This window comes from Zygotorulaspora mrakii, chromosome 6 (assembly GCF_013402915.1).
Source record: "Zygotorulaspora mrakii chromosome 6, complete sequence".
NCBI lineage: Eukaryota > Fungi > Ascomycota > Saccharomycetes > Saccharomycetales > Saccharomycetaceae > Zygotorulaspora > Zygotorulaspora mrakii.
The window spans coordinates 503953-519020 of NC_050724.1; the positions used below are offsets into that span (position 1 = coordinate 503953).

At 38.2% G+C, this 15068-nt stretch overlaps 8 protein-coding genes across 8 annotated transcripts; 3 read left to right on the forward strand and 5 right to left on the reverse strand.

Moving 5' to 3' along the window:
• Positions 1-161: 161 nt before the first annotated feature.
• On the forward strand, positions 162-1403 carry DJP1 (Djp1p; the record flags this gene model as incomplete). The annotated part of the gene is made up of 1 exon (XM_037289574.1): positions 162-1403. One exon carries the CDS (start codon positions 162-164, stop codon positions 1401-1403), a length of 1242 nt encoding a protein of 413 aa, XP_037145469.1.
• A 371-nt stretch (positions 1404-1774) lies between these two features.
• On the reverse strand, positions 1775-3145 carry HG535_0F02550 (uncharacterized protein; the record flags this gene model as incomplete). The annotated part of the gene is made up of 1 exon (XM_037289575.1): positions 1775-3145. The coding sequence occupies one exon, from the start codon at positions 3143-3145 to the stop codon at positions 1775-1777; it is 1371 nt and encodes a 456-aa protein (XP_037145470.1).
• An 857-nt stretch (positions 3146-4002) lies between these two features.
• On the forward strand, positions 4003-4627 carry TMA20 (translation machinery-associated protein 20; the record flags this gene model as incomplete). Its single annotated transcript, XM_037289576.1, has 2 exons — positions 4003-4013; positions 4093-4627. 2 exons carry the CDS (start codon positions 4003-4005, stop codon positions 4625-4627), a joined length of 546 nt encoding a protein of 181 aa, XP_037145471.1.
• Positions 4628-4694: 67 nt separating this feature from the next.
• PAC2 (Pac2p) lies at positions 4695-6179 on the reverse strand (the record flags this gene model as incomplete). Its single annotated transcript, XM_037289577.1, has 1 exon — positions 4695-6179. One exon carries the CDS (start codon positions 6177-6179, stop codon positions 4695-4697), a length of 1485 nt encoding a protein of 494 aa, XP_037145472.1.
• A 198-nt stretch (positions 6180-6377) lies between these two features.
• NUG1 (RNA-binding GTPase NUG1) lies at positions 6378-7952 on the reverse strand (the record flags this gene model as incomplete). Its single annotated transcript, XM_037289578.1, has 1 exon — positions 6378-7952. One exon carries the CDS (start codon positions 7950-7952, stop codon positions 6378-6380), a length of 1575 nt encoding a protein of 524 aa, XP_037145473.1.
• A 2023-nt stretch (positions 7953-9975) lies between these two features.
• On the reverse strand, positions 9976-11886 carry YND1 (apyrase; the record flags this gene model as incomplete). Its single annotated transcript, XM_037289579.1, has 1 exon — positions 9976-11886. The coding sequence occupies one exon, from the start codon at positions 11884-11886 to the stop codon at positions 9976-9978; it is 1911 nt and encodes a 636-aa protein (XP_037145474.1).
• Positions 11887-12052: 166 nt separating this feature from the next.
• FMP52 (Fmp52p) lies at positions 12053-12730 on the reverse strand (the record flags this gene model as incomplete). Its single annotated transcript, XM_037289580.1, has 1 exon — positions 12053-12730. The coding sequence occupies one exon, from the start codon at positions 12728-12730 to the stop codon at positions 12053-12055; it is 678 nt and encodes a 225-aa protein (XP_037145475.1).
• Positions 12731-13678: 948 nt separating this feature from the next.
• Positions 13679-15043, forward strand: PMI40 (mannose-6-phosphate isomerase PMI40; the record flags this gene model as incomplete). Its single annotated transcript, XM_037289581.1, has 2 exons — positions 13679-13709; positions 13785-15043. 2 exons carry the CDS (start codon positions 13679-13681, stop codon positions 15041-15043), a joined length of 1290 nt encoding a protein of 429 aa, XP_037145476.1.
• Between the last annotated feature and the right edge of the window lie 25 nt (positions 15044-15068).

Here is a 15068-nt window from a genome sequence, read left to right on the forward strand (position 1 = left end):
ACAGCGATTTAAAATTAGCAATCAATCTCTGTGAGGTTATCGATGTTAAGCATTGAAAAGATTCGATGACTTCGAAGAGGCTCCATGATATACACAGAGATGATACCTTTGGTGGATTGAATATCTTCTGTGCACTAAATAGTTTAGCCCTTACTACCTAAATGGTTTTCAGTACTGAATACTACGATATACTGGGTATAGCTCCCTCTGCCACGGCAGTGGAGATTAAAAAAGCATATAGGAAGAAATCTATTGAGGAACACCCAGATAAAAATCGCCAGGATCCTAACGCCACTGAGAAATTTCAAGCAATATCGGAAGCCTATCAAGTTTTAAGTAACAATGATTTGCGTACTAACTATGATAAGTACGGCAAGGAAAAAGCTATTCCGCAGGGCGGATTTGAAGATGCTGCAGAACAGTTTTCCGTTATATTTGGTGGGGAGGCCTTTGAGCCATACATTGGTGAACTAACTCTTCTGAAAAATTTGCAGAGGCAGGAAGAATTGCATGCTGCAGAGGAAGCAGAGAAGGAAAAGGCGAATAGTCAGGATGGGAAAACAGATGGCAAGAATGTAAAGGTCAATCAAGAAACGGGAGGTACCGTAAGTGACGAAATGCTCAAGCTTAACATTGACGGTGGAAAGCAGGATGTTGAAGCCCCTAAAAAAAGTAAGTTAGAGGCATTCGAAGAAGAATTAAAAGTAGAAAAGGAGAAAAATGTCGATGTGCTTGCCAAAAAGTTAGTAGAGAGACTGTCAATTTTGACTGAGAGTGTTTATGATGCGGATTGCAAGAATTCGTTTGAAAAAAAGTTTGAAGAAGAAGGAAATCTCTTGAAAATGGAATCTTTTGGTCTAGATATATTACATGCAATTGGGGATGTATATTGTGAAAGGGCAAGAATTTTTCTTGCTGCCAGTAAACCGCTAGGTTTCGGAGGGTTTTTTCAGTCCATGAAAGCTTCAGGAGGAGTTTTTATGGATACTTTGAGAACAGTCTCTGCTGCGATTGATGCACAAAGTACAATGAAAGAACTAGAAAAAATGAAAGAAGTAAGCGAATCAATGGGTATTAAACTAGACAAGCATGGAAATGAAATATCAAAACCTACACCAGAGGAACTTGCTGTGCAAGAGCAACTGCTGATGGGTAAAGTTCTCTCTGCTGCATGGTACGGCTCGAAATACGAAATAATGTCAACCTTAAGACTTGTCTGCGACAAAGTACTGGGAGATACAGGAGTTGATAAAGAAACAAGATTGAAGCGAGGCGAAACATTGTTACTTTTAGGCAAAGTTTTTCAAAGATCTTATAGAACGAAAGTGGAGCAGGAAGAGGCACAAATATTCGAACAGCTGGTTGCGGAAGCGACCAAGAAAAAACGTCATTCATCTAAGTAAATCGTTTGGACCATGAAAATTCCATACGATCAATTTAGTTAAGTATCCATAGCAATCAGAATGTTTATTTTGGTTAGTGTCACAACAACCAGGAAGTTCGCTGCTCAACTATGTCACTTTACTAGAAATCGATGAAGTAAATATGTTTATCTACAGCGAAACGATGTCTTGATATATTCACACCCAAAATTTTCAAAAAAAGTCTCAAAAGAGTAGTTTGGTCCCTTTCGCTTTGGACTTGGCAGATGCAGGCTGCTATGCATTTTGAGTTCTTTTTTTTTGCGTCACTGCCTGTTCCCACAGTTCCTACATCAATTTTGCCCATGCAAAAAGAGCACTCCTGTCTGAATCAAGAAAGACCGTAAATGGTCTTATGGACTGAGAAGTGGTTTTTTTTGAATGCTGATTTCAATTCTTGTCATACCTGTCTCTTTCAAAAATTTCAGATATCTAATCTCAAACTCTCGATCCTTCTTCTTTAGTCTGTCTAAATGAAATTGAAGTACCGTATTGTCCAAGACCGGTGGCCTAGGTATTCTCTGCATCCTTTTATACATCTGATATGCACCTGAATTTTTGTCCAAATCTTCTACAGGTATTGGAACTATGGCCCTAAAATAATCAGTGTTATTTTTATATTGAAAGTGCTCATTGAACTTTGCTCTCAATTTATGGTAATCCTTATTATAAAAACGACTGGTGAGTGAGGCTTTGGCTACCTCTTCTGAAGCCTTCATGTACTCAGTTGCGAGGCTACCATGACTGGCGCCTGGCGTTTTATCGATATGTTTGACCCTTGCGAAACAAGCCGCCGCAACTGCACATGAATATATTATAGCTTTTCGTGTATTGCGTCTTCTTGCAAATATTGCTGCTTCAAATGCGATCTTAGTGGCTCTTTCACGTGCCTCTAGAATACGAGCCGTGATTCTTGAAATCCTTAACTCCGTGATGTTTCCTTTATAACTATCTTCTGGCAAGTATTTGTTTCGCCAGAATCTTATACGATGCCTGCGAACTCTTTTATATATGATAATATCAGGTTCTTTTTGAATTTGAGTTCGCTCTTGTTCTCTTTCTTTGTTTGACTCAAAACATCGGGTTTTACATTCAGCTTGAACTTCTACTCGCTGTTGTGATTTAGACTGATTTTGTGGAACATCTGGCATTCCACTCAGTGACTTCGTCAGAACTTCAGAGTGTTGTCCAGACAAAGCCTCAGTTAGGCGTTTATTTTCTTTTTCGTTACTGCCTGGAAAATGTGCTTCATCTTGTAGAGGATCCATTATTTGATGGCAAGTAGCATAGGGATTTGGAATAGTTGGAAAAGTTGTAGACAGCCCCATATCAAAATTCTCGCATTTTTTTGAAGATAACTCAGACATCTCATAGTTCAACCAAAATCTAAGTTTATGTGTGCATGATTCGGTATCTGAGTATATGCTCGAAGTCTCAAAAACAGAGTCCCCATCAGCGCTAGTCGATTCTTCATCATCTGTTGAAATTTTTGGGTTTGAAATTTCATTTTTCTTCCATAATTTTCGTTTTAGACCCTGCTTGATACCGTTTTTATTCTTAAAAAAGCTCGATCTCTTCTGTGTTTTGTCATCCTTAATAGGACATTTCGTTCCACAAGATGAGGCACTGTGTGCATTTTCGAGATCATTTGACTGAACTGGAAAGATATTACTGATTGAAGTATATGATAAAAGTGTTGCACCATCACTTGCGATATCTGCCATAATTTTTAATGCTTTTACTGCTACCTTTTAGCAATGTCTGTCTAAGTCAAATGAAGTGCTTCCACTTAGTCGTGAAATGTCCTAATTTTTTAGCACTTTCTTGCAATAAAAGCTCGTTATTCAATAGATGTTTTCTTCAGAATACCATTTATATAGTTTAAAACTCTTTTTGTGGATTTATTTTCTGTCACAGTTTTAAGATGCATAAGTCGCACGACGTTTCACTGTGCGTCAGAGATCCGATATGTGACGCCGGATGTTCCAACAAAACAAAAGAGCCCAAGAACTTTTGAAAAAACCAAAAGCTTCTTTATATGGCAGAATATATTTTGAATTTTTGCATTCTTGTTATTTAAACGGTATTTTCGTGGCTTTCTTACTTTCCCCTTCTCGATATTTTAGTGACTCGCAATAGACAAAAACTCTTCTAGAATTTCAAATGAGGACTCAAATTTATACCTGCGGGAGATGAAGATAAAACGAAGTGCCTCCAGCACTCTGAATCTTCTCATTGTAAACCACCAACTGTGAACAGGTTCCACTCTGAACAAGGATTTTTGTTATAAGAAAATGTTTTTAGGGAAAATAAAAGTAATCCAACGTCAGAATGTTTTGAAGCTTGAGATGGGCTTCAAGTTCCGCAGCAACCTTTTGTTGAAAGGAATACCATGAGCCATCATTCCTTTCTCCTATATATGACCACTATATCTTGACCCTCTTCGTGACAGATGACCATTGTAGTCGCACTTGAATTTTTTTTGATTGACTATACATAGACAGCATTTCGGTAAAACAAAATTAAGTGCTTCAAACAAACATGTAATCTGACCAAAGAAGGGCGCAATCGATCATCAATTATGTTCAGAAAGTATGATATCTTAATTCATTCTCATAGCTCAATCATAATTATGAAAAACTAACATAGCATCCGCTTTTTAACAAATTAGATTTACGAAGGAAGATGTCCACTCAAGATCGAAGGTGAAATCTTCGATGCAGAGAACTTTGAAAGCAAAACTTGTGAGGCAGTACCCAAAATTGGAGGATGTCATTGATGAATTAATACCTAAAAAAAGTCAAATTGAACTGATAAAGTGTGAAGATAAAATTCAATTGTACACTGTTGATGGCGAAGTGTTTTTCTTCCAAAAATTTGACGAACTGATTCCTAGCTTGAAACTCGTTCACAAATTTCCGGATGCTTACCCAACTGTCCAGGTTGACAGAGGTGCAATCAAATTTGTTCTATCTGGCGCTAACATAATGTGTCCAGGTTTAACGTCAGCTGGGGCGAAACTCCCACCCGCTCCTGGATACGAAAATGACACTATTGTTGTAATCAATGCGGAAAATAAGGTGAGCGCCATGGCAGTAGGAAAGTTGATGATGAGTACAGAGGAAATAAAGTCTATCAACAAAGGGCACGGAGTCGAAATGATTCATCATTTGGATGATCCTTTATGGAACTTTACCGTAGAATAAGCAAAGTGATTGTATATACGACAAGCTTTTTTGATAGCTCTCTTTGGCATGGATACTCAATGCGAACCTACTTGGTCTTCAAATAGATTGTATCTCCATCGTTAATATTAAAATGACTCAAGGTGTAGAAGTCACGGTCTAATTCATCAACTACTTCAGAGGAGACACCATGATATATTTTTATCCTAAACATATTCATGTTAAGCTTCTTGCAACATATACATTTTAAGTAACGTACGCTGTAGGAAGACAATACTGTTAAATGTTCGGTTTTATGTTTATCTTGATCCACAAGGCTAACCTCAAGCAAAACTTGATCTAATCCCGTCTTCATTGGTACCATGCTGGTTGGTGTAATTCTATACCTATGTGACAGAAGCTCCCACCGTTTCAAGCTTTTGTTTAGAGACGTTTCACCATCTCGCAACTTTGAGACAAAAAAGAGCTCAGCCTCATATCTCAATTCATCAGATAGAAAAGAGCCATTTACTATTTTGATGTTGTTTAGTCTCCCAATAACTTCATAAAAGCTGGAGATATCATCTTTCCAAAGTAGAGGATTCTTATTCACTCGTAACGAATAGAGCTGAGGAAAATTCGCATTTAGTTGATCGACTGCCTCCCAACAATTAATGCGATTATATGATAGATCAATATTTTTCAAACAAAGGGAGAATCCCACCTCCACAAATTCTATTTCGTTATGAGACATATTCAAGATTTCAATATTGGGGCCAAAGAGGTTTTGTGATAAATGCTTCAGTTTATTGTAATTAAAATCCAATTCCTTCATGCTTTTAGGAAAAACCAGCTTTTCATCTTCGATGTCCAAAAGCGCATTCTTACTTATATCGAGTTTTACAATTGAAGGAAATATCATAAAGAGATTTCGAAGTTGTTCATTATCCAGGCCACAATCTACCAACGACAACGATTTAACTTGGGTAAACAAATATGATGCATTGTGTGGTATTCGCCCTACAAACCGATTACCGGACAAATCGATAGTCTGCAAATTAGTTAAATGTGATATTATTTGACATAAATAATCAATATTCGACAGAAGATTATACGATAGATCCAATTCTGTCAAATTAATAAGATTCTCCTTGACAAGCTGCATCTCTCCATCATCCATCAATGCATCGCATATAAGGTGGTCGGCCAAAGACATCTTGGTAAAAGACTTCAGTTTCTTATTCTTCTCATTTAACTTTTCAATGCCAACGGCTTCAATCTTCTTTGAGCCTAAATAAAAGATATCCCATTCAGACGTTGACATGTATCTGTTGACAATTGCTTGCCAAAACGTAACAGAGGTATGTACCTTCTTGCTAAGTGCAGATTCTTTGATAAAAGAGCCACCGAATCTTGAAGCCGTTTTGAAGTAGGTTTTACCTTCATATACACCACAGTTCTTACCCCTATTGCAATTATCCCATTCAACACCGTAAGTGGTTGAAGAGGGCCATTTTGGAAAGACGCCAACAAACCGTATGGTGCAAAAATTCCCCTCAATCTTCAAACGATCACCTACTTTATAATTCATCATTCTTTTTGGCTAAGAAGTGTAGTCAAATGATACCTGTTTACATTACGCGCCTAAATAAAAGTTAATTTATATTTTAAAAATTTGATTTCTATTTCATATCAGTGCATATATGATAATGTACATGTAGTTTATAAAATGGTTCCTTCTTTACGATCCCAAAGGCTAAGTATCTGAAAGTTCATTTAGCTACCATATCCTCTAATTGTGATCGACAATGTCTTGTTCCTTTTCGGCACTGATGGCATCGTCAAGACTGGAAAACAATCCATCTAGATCGAATTCCTTAGACCATTCTGTTACGATTGATGTGTCTTCTACCTTTTTAGGTGCCGATGAAACACCATTACCTATTGCACTGCCTGAAGGTTGAGAATCAGAAAGTACTTTTGAGGCCTTGGGCAATACCCAGCCCAAAATTTTACCATCTCTCCAATCATTTAAAACAGATATACCTGCACTTGCTAAATTTGGAATACCACCCTTACTCAATCTTCCCCTTTTACGTGCAACATGAATTAAAAAGTGTTTAGTGAACGTATCAGCATCATTTGCAGGAATTGCGGGTAAATCATATAGTTTTTTGAAACTATTTGTCATTTCTTCAGATTTGGATAATCTTTTTACGAGCATCAATATGGAAGGATAAGGATCAATAATGTATTTTGGTGGTAAAGCACTCAATAAAGCTAGTTCAGCCTCCTTTTCAACTTTTGGCATTTTCTTGCTTTCACTGGGGAAGCAAATACCGGGAGAATCCAAGATTTTCAATTTATTATCCACTTTGACCTCTCTCATAGTTGTCGTGACACCTGCTTGATTTCCTACAGGACATGCTTTAGAGGTACCACCACGACGAGATAACAGAGCATTGATCACGGAAGATTTTCCCACATTTGGATAACCAATAACACCAACCACGATAGATCTCTTCAAGTTGCTATTTGTAGAGTAGGTCTTTAAGGCTTCAAGCAGAGCATTAGCAGTAACGGTTTGTGTCAATTTCTTATTGAAGGACGTGCTTGTAGTTGCACCTGGCGCAGATCTCAAGGGAATTGTTGGGAAGCTGGATTTTAAAACGTTCAACCATTGCTCTAAAACATATGGTGGAATCAAATCAACTTTGTTCAAAATTAAAATCAACCTTTTGCCTTGACTTTGTAGAACAGCTTGTTCAATTTTTCTTGAACGAGTCCCTTCCGGATCCCTTGCATCTAAAACGTACAAGATAACATCAGAAGCATCGACAACAGTCTTAAAAATCTTATCATAAGCTTTTCTCGATTTATCTAATTCCGACTCACCCTGCTCAGTAGAATCATCATGATTATAAAAATCGATTTCGTAGTTAACAATATCCAGGTCTTCGTTGGCAATGTCATCGTCTCCCTCATTGTCATATTCTTTTGCCGCTTGTTGAGCTGACTCAACCAATGCAGCTAACCCATTAGCATCATCTTCCTCACTAATTTCACCACCATCGTCCGTGATACCATCACCCTGTTCCAAAAGTCTTTGTTTAGCTTCTAACCTTTGCTGTTTAGCCAGCTCCTTTTGCTCCTGAGCTTTCAACTTCGCTACTTCAATTTCCTCTAAAATTCTAGACTTATAGGGAAAATTGGCTGGGATACCTGGATCTTTTTTGACTCTTGATTTCCATGTTGGATCCTTCTTTGCAATCTTTTTCTCCTTACGTCTTTGAGCGGCTGCCTTTTTTTTTATACCTTCCCTCATACGAGTGGAGGTTCTCTTAGAAGTACGTTTTCTTGTACCCATTCTAAATAAATCTTTGCTAGTTTGTCAAGATCTTGCCTATACAGTTGATCCTGTGCACTTCTTTTTGATAAGTGTGATTTCTTCTCATCGCATCCCATCGCATCGCGTAGATGCAAATTTTCAAATTTTCAAAATTATGGAAAAAGGCGTATAAGACGATTCCCGCTTCCCCGCATGGATTAATAGAAATTACAAAATGACAAATACGAGAGAAGCTTCGAGTTTTTCGAAAAGGTCTTTAAGAGATTCTCTGGTTATATCTGCGTTAGATTTTGACGCATTTTCGAAGCTAATCTTCATGCTCGATTCTGAAAAACATTGGGTATTTGGAAAGAATGTTTTCTTCGGCGTTGTCGATAGTAACTTGGTTTGACATTGATGATAATACTATGATATTCAATTATAGAGATATATAGGTCCTTGATTTTCTATATCATGAATCGAGATAAAACTGATTGAACTTGGATTAATATTTGGAAAATACGTCAGTATTTATACCTAACATTTTGCACCTATCGAACCACAAGAGACTACGACGAGCGAAGGATTTTCATCGTCATCACACCATTTCTAGTCCCATAGAATTCACAGTACAACTGTTATTTCGTGTTCATTCCATAGACTCCTTCGTAGTCAGATTCCTGAACTGTAAACGTCTCGCGATAGAGTATCATCCGATATCTTTCCGGTATCGATTGATATTCTGTTAGGGCTTCATCTGGTTTCGTTTATTTGGTTTTACAGACCAATTGTCTTGTTTTTTATGCTTATAAGTCATCTCTTTAATATATCTTACAATATCGATTTATATTTCAACATTGGGATATTTGATAGGATTAATTGCCACAAGAGCCCTAATTTACGGATGGCCTGGCATTGATTGCCATCTGTAATCCATAAACTTCCATAGAAAATACCAACAAAATGGCCCGAATTTGACGCCAGTCCTACGTTCTTTTAAAATAACGTTACAAGAACAGTTATGATCCTGTTGCTTTCTTCGAGCTCTCAGAAAAACATGGGAATGAATTTCCTTTTTATTCAATGAACTACGTTTCTGTCTTCGATGTCCCTTTCAATATGACAAAGAAGTTGTTCCTTGTAATAATTGCATTGCCATTGGTAGGGATTTGATTCGGGTTTCTTCATGCATTTTGGATAAGAGTGCAAGCAAGTCTAAGCGAAAGAGCCGTCAATCTTGATCGAAAAAAAGACGGCCACTGGCACTATCAAGCCGCTACCACCTCTGGAACCTCAGCTTAAACAATATCTGCTGCGACTGTCTAACAATAGACCATTTTTTCAGTGACTTTTGCACATCTATCCGTTTCTAGTGCTGATACTGGGAAAATTTCCGGCTAGACCACAGATTTGCGAGTCATCAAATTAACATATCTCCTTTAAACAGGTTCACGAAAAATAGAGGGCGATCCACCCGAGCCTTCAGCTCTAAATAGTAATTTCTTTTAACTTTTGACTGATTAAGCTCACTGCGTTTTACAATTACTTTGATTACAATAAGCTTTAAAACAAAAAAGGCACACAAAGTAATTCAAGCTGATTATACTATCTTGAGTGATGCATCCTAATAGAAGAATAAAAATTTCTAAGATTGTACCGTCATCCTGCTCAGTTGCCATATCTTCAACTGTTAAACGAGCCTGTATATCCCACTCGAAACTGACGGTGAAAAAGAAGGCAAAGGCTTGCCAGAGTTTTGTGAACGTGACCCATAAATGTATGCGAGCTGAATGATTGCTTTGTGAGATATATGTAATCAAATAAAACGTGATATTCGGCGTAAAACAAAACTCAGATGACCAGCAATTAGCATACCACATACCACATATGATTTGGCAGTGTCGTCAGCGCTGTCTTTGGTGTGAGTTTGAGGCAGTATCACCAGCTCGAGCATATTTAAAAACCCCTGACTTAAGATACGAGTGCTTAAATTTAAGAAAGAGGTTCTGCCCAAAGGCGCATTCCCTCAACTTTGACAATTAGATCAGTCATTCAATGACATTTAGTCATTGAATTTGGCATCCTTGAATTTCGAGAAGTCCGCCAATGAAAAGGCAGGTCTCACCAATTTTGAATTATTTGGAAATGGCAGGGTAGATATTATGGGAGAAGAGGGGCTACTGGGCGTTTTCATTGATCGAATTGGATACTTCGTATCTTTGATGGCTTCAGCAGGAAGATTGAACATACTCTTGCTCCGGTACTTGCATCCCTCTTTATTTTCGTCAAAAATCTCGTTGGTAACATTGCTATCAAAGCTTCCAAGTTCTAGTTCTGACTGCGGATCGGGTACACTTGCTAAGTGCCTGAATTTTCTTAATTTCATTTTCATGACATTAACAACTTTATACCAGCCATGTTTCGATGGTTTACCCCTGGATTTCAACCATATCATTATAGCTAAAAGTATTATAACAAATCCGAAAATCCCAGCCGATAAATCCTTATCACGTCTGACTTCTCTTAAAGAACCAGGTAAGAAGTTGTGGGCAAGCAAGGAATTCTCGCTGGGTTTAACGCCAACAGTTGTACCAGCTATTCCTGCTTTGATACTCCCGCAAGCATAAAGCAATATTTTACCTAAAGTCCATGATAGCTCATTCTCCTGAACACTGTCTGCACTTTGAAATAAAGGATGAGTATTGCCATCTTTTGGCGATTCGATGTTATCGATTCCCACCCTAGGAAGATTGAAACCCTCATGTAGTACATTTAAAATCCAATTTGCTTTGAAACAAGAATCTATAAGTAGGTCGACCGAGATGGAATTATAGAGCCCATCCTCGCTATTGCTTTTGATGGTTTCCCAATCCATTCTACAAAACTCCTTGACGTGTGAGCTGAATTCTTCAAAGTTATAGTTACCGCCTAGTTTAAAAAGGTCATTGGCAGTGTACCAGTACTCAGATGTTCCGATAAATTTGTCTCTATAGTAGTCTATCTGAGGAGCGTGTACTCCGTTGAAGAGGCAAGGCTTGTCTCTGCAAGGCATATTCTTTAGTAGCAAAGGGTATATAGATTTTGAGCACTGCTCATAGTTCCCGGAGCCATATATCTTAAACTCTTGACCGTCGTATTTAAATTTTGTCTTGCAACCATTCGGAACACAAGGGTCTGTAATTTCAGTCCTGCTGTAATCATCACCATGGTAGTTGTTTGAATTTTCAGGTAAGCTGTTAATTAGCTGAACAAGGTATCTTCTTCGAGCCTCATTTGCACCAAAGCCGAGCCATGTACTCACAAAAACATTCCATTCTTGGATATCCCCATTGATGCTTCTCAGAGATAGTGAGGCTATGTCATCTGAATGCTTAGAAACTTCTGCTTGGTCACTAGGCGCAAATGCAATTTGTGTGGAAGCGCCACCCATATCCATGAAACCAAAAGTGAAATGGTCTTGTCTAGACACTTCGTAACTATTGAAATGCCCATAAAGATAATTTAAACTTAACCAGCCGTAAAGACCTTCAATTTCCCCATCAATCACCTGAATTTGAGACTCGCAATTCTCGAGAAGAAATGCGGTCGAGTGCTTTATACCATGGCATAAACTCTTTATTATATCGTCTCTCTCTTTTTTGCGTAACAATCTCATACCAGCGGTTGCCTGTATAAACACAGGAGTGCTGTGAAGCTTCTCCTCCGGGATTATTTCCGAAGCAAACTCCAGCAAAAGCTTAATATGTTTCGAAAAAGCCTTTTTTGGCCTACTCTTGAATGAGGAAAGACCTGGGGTGACTTTGTATGTCCAGTCCTTGTTCTGAAAAATCTTAGGAACAGAGTGTAATAGTTGCTGATCATCAGTATGCTGTAAAAGAAACGTAGGATCCTCCCACTTATAGACATATATTCTTGAGCCAGATGACCCTGCATCGATCACCACACCGTAGCAATTCCTCTCCACTTCACCCATCACCACAGTATTTGCTGGACGTCGCTGTAGAATCTTTCTACATATTATTATAGTGACGACTATATTCCCCTGCACTTTTTAGCGCGTCAATTCAATAACGAAAATTTTGAAGTTAAACAACATATACTATAAAAAGTTTTACATAGACGATTGAATAAAATCTCAGTTAGTTGATCTTGTTAGCAATTTTAAGAATCTCTGAACTTTCCACTATCCTTACTTTCTTGTCAGCAATGGCTATTGACTTCTCGAGAGCTAAGTGTACCCCGACTTTTCCTACTTCGTCGCCGTAAACTGGATAACCAACGCATTTTTCCAACCTTGTTCGATAAAAAAGACCGGTTACCTTAACTGCAATGTTGTTTAACAAGCCCTTATCGGAAGATCTATTTCCTAGCAGAGCACCTGGTCTTAAAATGATGGTTCTGTCAAAATCGAGGGCTATTATATCTCTTTCAATCTCACCTTTCATTTTTAAATACGGAAAATACGAATTCTCATTTGCACCTGAGCTACTCACAATGACTATTGTGGAGCACCCCTTTTGTTTTGCTACTTTTGCCACCTCCAGATTTAAATCATGGTCGATCCTGTATTGATTATCAAAACCTGCTGCTTCACCCCTAGTTGTTCCTAATCCGGAGAAGAAGATTTTGATGTTATCATCTGGATAAATGTCGCACCATTTCTTACTATCCTTCTCTACCAACTGTTGCGAGGTAGAGTCGAATGGTAAAGATCGTCTACCAAGCGTATAAACTTTCGAAAACTGGCCTGAGGATTCGCAGTTCTTCAGCAGTGACCTTCCACATAAACCAGTAGCCCCTAATACAATAGCGTTCATTCTTTACTTATTGTTCAAAAAATATTTTTAATATCAACTTTTAGCTATCTTCTTTATTTCAGGACCCAAACTTTTAGCAAAGGAGTGGGCCCTCACTCTTTTTACGGGAAAATGGGGTGTCTGAACCCATCAAGAAAATAGAGTGTACGCAAAAAGCTGCACCAAGGCACAAGACAGGAATAACAAATCAATAGTAGTCTACACCGGATTACGGTTGTACTGTATTTCATACATCACAGATTGAGTACGGAGTTGAAATTCTTGTCTATAAGCAGTGATATTGATAAGTTTTGCTATTGTAACAGGTAGCTTTCATAATGAGACTCGTTATGTCGCGTGGTTGTTGATAACTTTTATTTAAATACCTCATTTATAATCTTTGATGTCTATCAAGGTGTACTATAGGCCAAGATCTGACGAATATGAAAGTAGATTCATCCTGTCTTAGCTTAAATCACACCCTAAATTGAACTCAACAGCCGCCTGTTTCCATAGACGTCTCAGGATGAAATTCGTTATCAAAAGGTTGAAAGATGTCAGGATGAACTCGAGTGCATATTACTCATATTGTCAATTAAGAAAGGGTGACATTCACGGTGCTCGCTGATACTGTCTGCAGTGGGGTCGTAATCTGAATGAAAGGTAACAGTCACTTTACTCTCATGATTAGCCTCAGAAATTCGCAATTCAATACTCATTTTGAGATGTACCAGCATCTGAAGACTTGAATCTCTAAGTAGGACGTGTGACCTTTGCCTTTTCTTTCTACTCGAAGAAATCGTGTGTCGCGTTAAAAGTTTGCTTAATTAGACGTCAACTTCCCATAGTGGGAACACGTAGCCGTGGAAAAACAGTTTTTGTTTCTGTATCTTCTCAAACACAACAAACACCACTTCAAATAAGCCTCAACAAAATAACAAATACAAACAATTGTATAAATATTTCAATATGACTGACAAACTGTTCAGATTGGATGCGGGTATGTGATACTTCACTATGATGTTCCCAATTTTGAACAAACTCAAACTAACAAATTTAACGTGTTTCGCATTAGGTTACCAACAATATGATTGGGGCAAGATTGGCTCTGCGTCGGCCGTGGCACAGTACGTTGCTCATTCTGATCCCTCTGTCAAGATTGAAAAGGATAAGCCGTATGCCGAATTGTGGATGGGCACTCATACCAACGTTCCATCCTATCGTCATGGCGATAAAAAATCTTTAAGGGATGTAATTGCCAGTGAACCAGATAAGATGTTAGGAAAAGGAATTGTAAAGAAATTTGGCTCTAAAACAGAACTGCCTTTCCTTTTTAAGGTTTTATCGATTGAAAAGGTTTTATCTATACAAGCACACCCTGATAAGGCACTAGGTAAAATTCTACGTGCCCAGGATCCTAAAAACTATCCTGATGATAATCACAAACCAGAAATGGCTATTGCAATTACTGATTTTGAAGGTCTCTGTGGATTTAAGCCGCTTGATGAGATTTCAGACGAATTGAAACGTGTCCCAGAGTTGAGAGCCCTTGTTGGTGACGAAACTTCCGAGAAATTCATTCAAAATGCCAAACCAGATGCAGTAACCGGCAGCGCAGATGATGATCAAAATAAAAAATTGTTGCAAGCTGTTTTCGATAAAGTTATGAATGCTTCAGAGAAAGATGTCACTGATAATGCTCATTTATTGGTTAAAAGAGCACGGGATCACCCTGAGGATTTCAACAAATCAGATTCGGCCTCCTTGATAATAAGATTGAATGAACAGTTTCCCTACGATATTGGTCTATTTTGTGGCTGTTTATTATTGAATCATTGTAAACTAAATGCCGGTGAAGCGATGTTTTTGAGAGCCAAAGATCCTCATGCCTATATCAATGGTGATATAATTGAATGTATGGCCGCATCCGACAATGTAGTCAGAGCTGGTTTCACTCCAAAGTTTAAAGACGTGAAAAATCTTGTAGAGATGTTGACTTATGCGTATGACCCTGTCGAAGAGCAAAAGATGAAACCGGAAGATTTCGAAAGATCATCAGGAGCAGGCGAATCAGTTTGCTTCAATCCTCCAATTCAAGAGTTCTCCATTATTCAGACTACATTCACCAAAGGTATTGGTAAAAGGCACTTCGAACCTTTGGCTGGTCCCAGTATCATCATTACCACGAAAGGAGCTGGTGACATAACTTCAGGAGTTATCAAATTGAAAGCTGAGTCGGGCTTCGTTTTCTTCGTTGCTGCAAACACTGCAATAGATCTTGAAGCGCACGATCAGGATTTTGTTACCTACCGAGCCTTTGTTGAGCCAAATTGATCAAAAGTATGTAGGATATTTATTA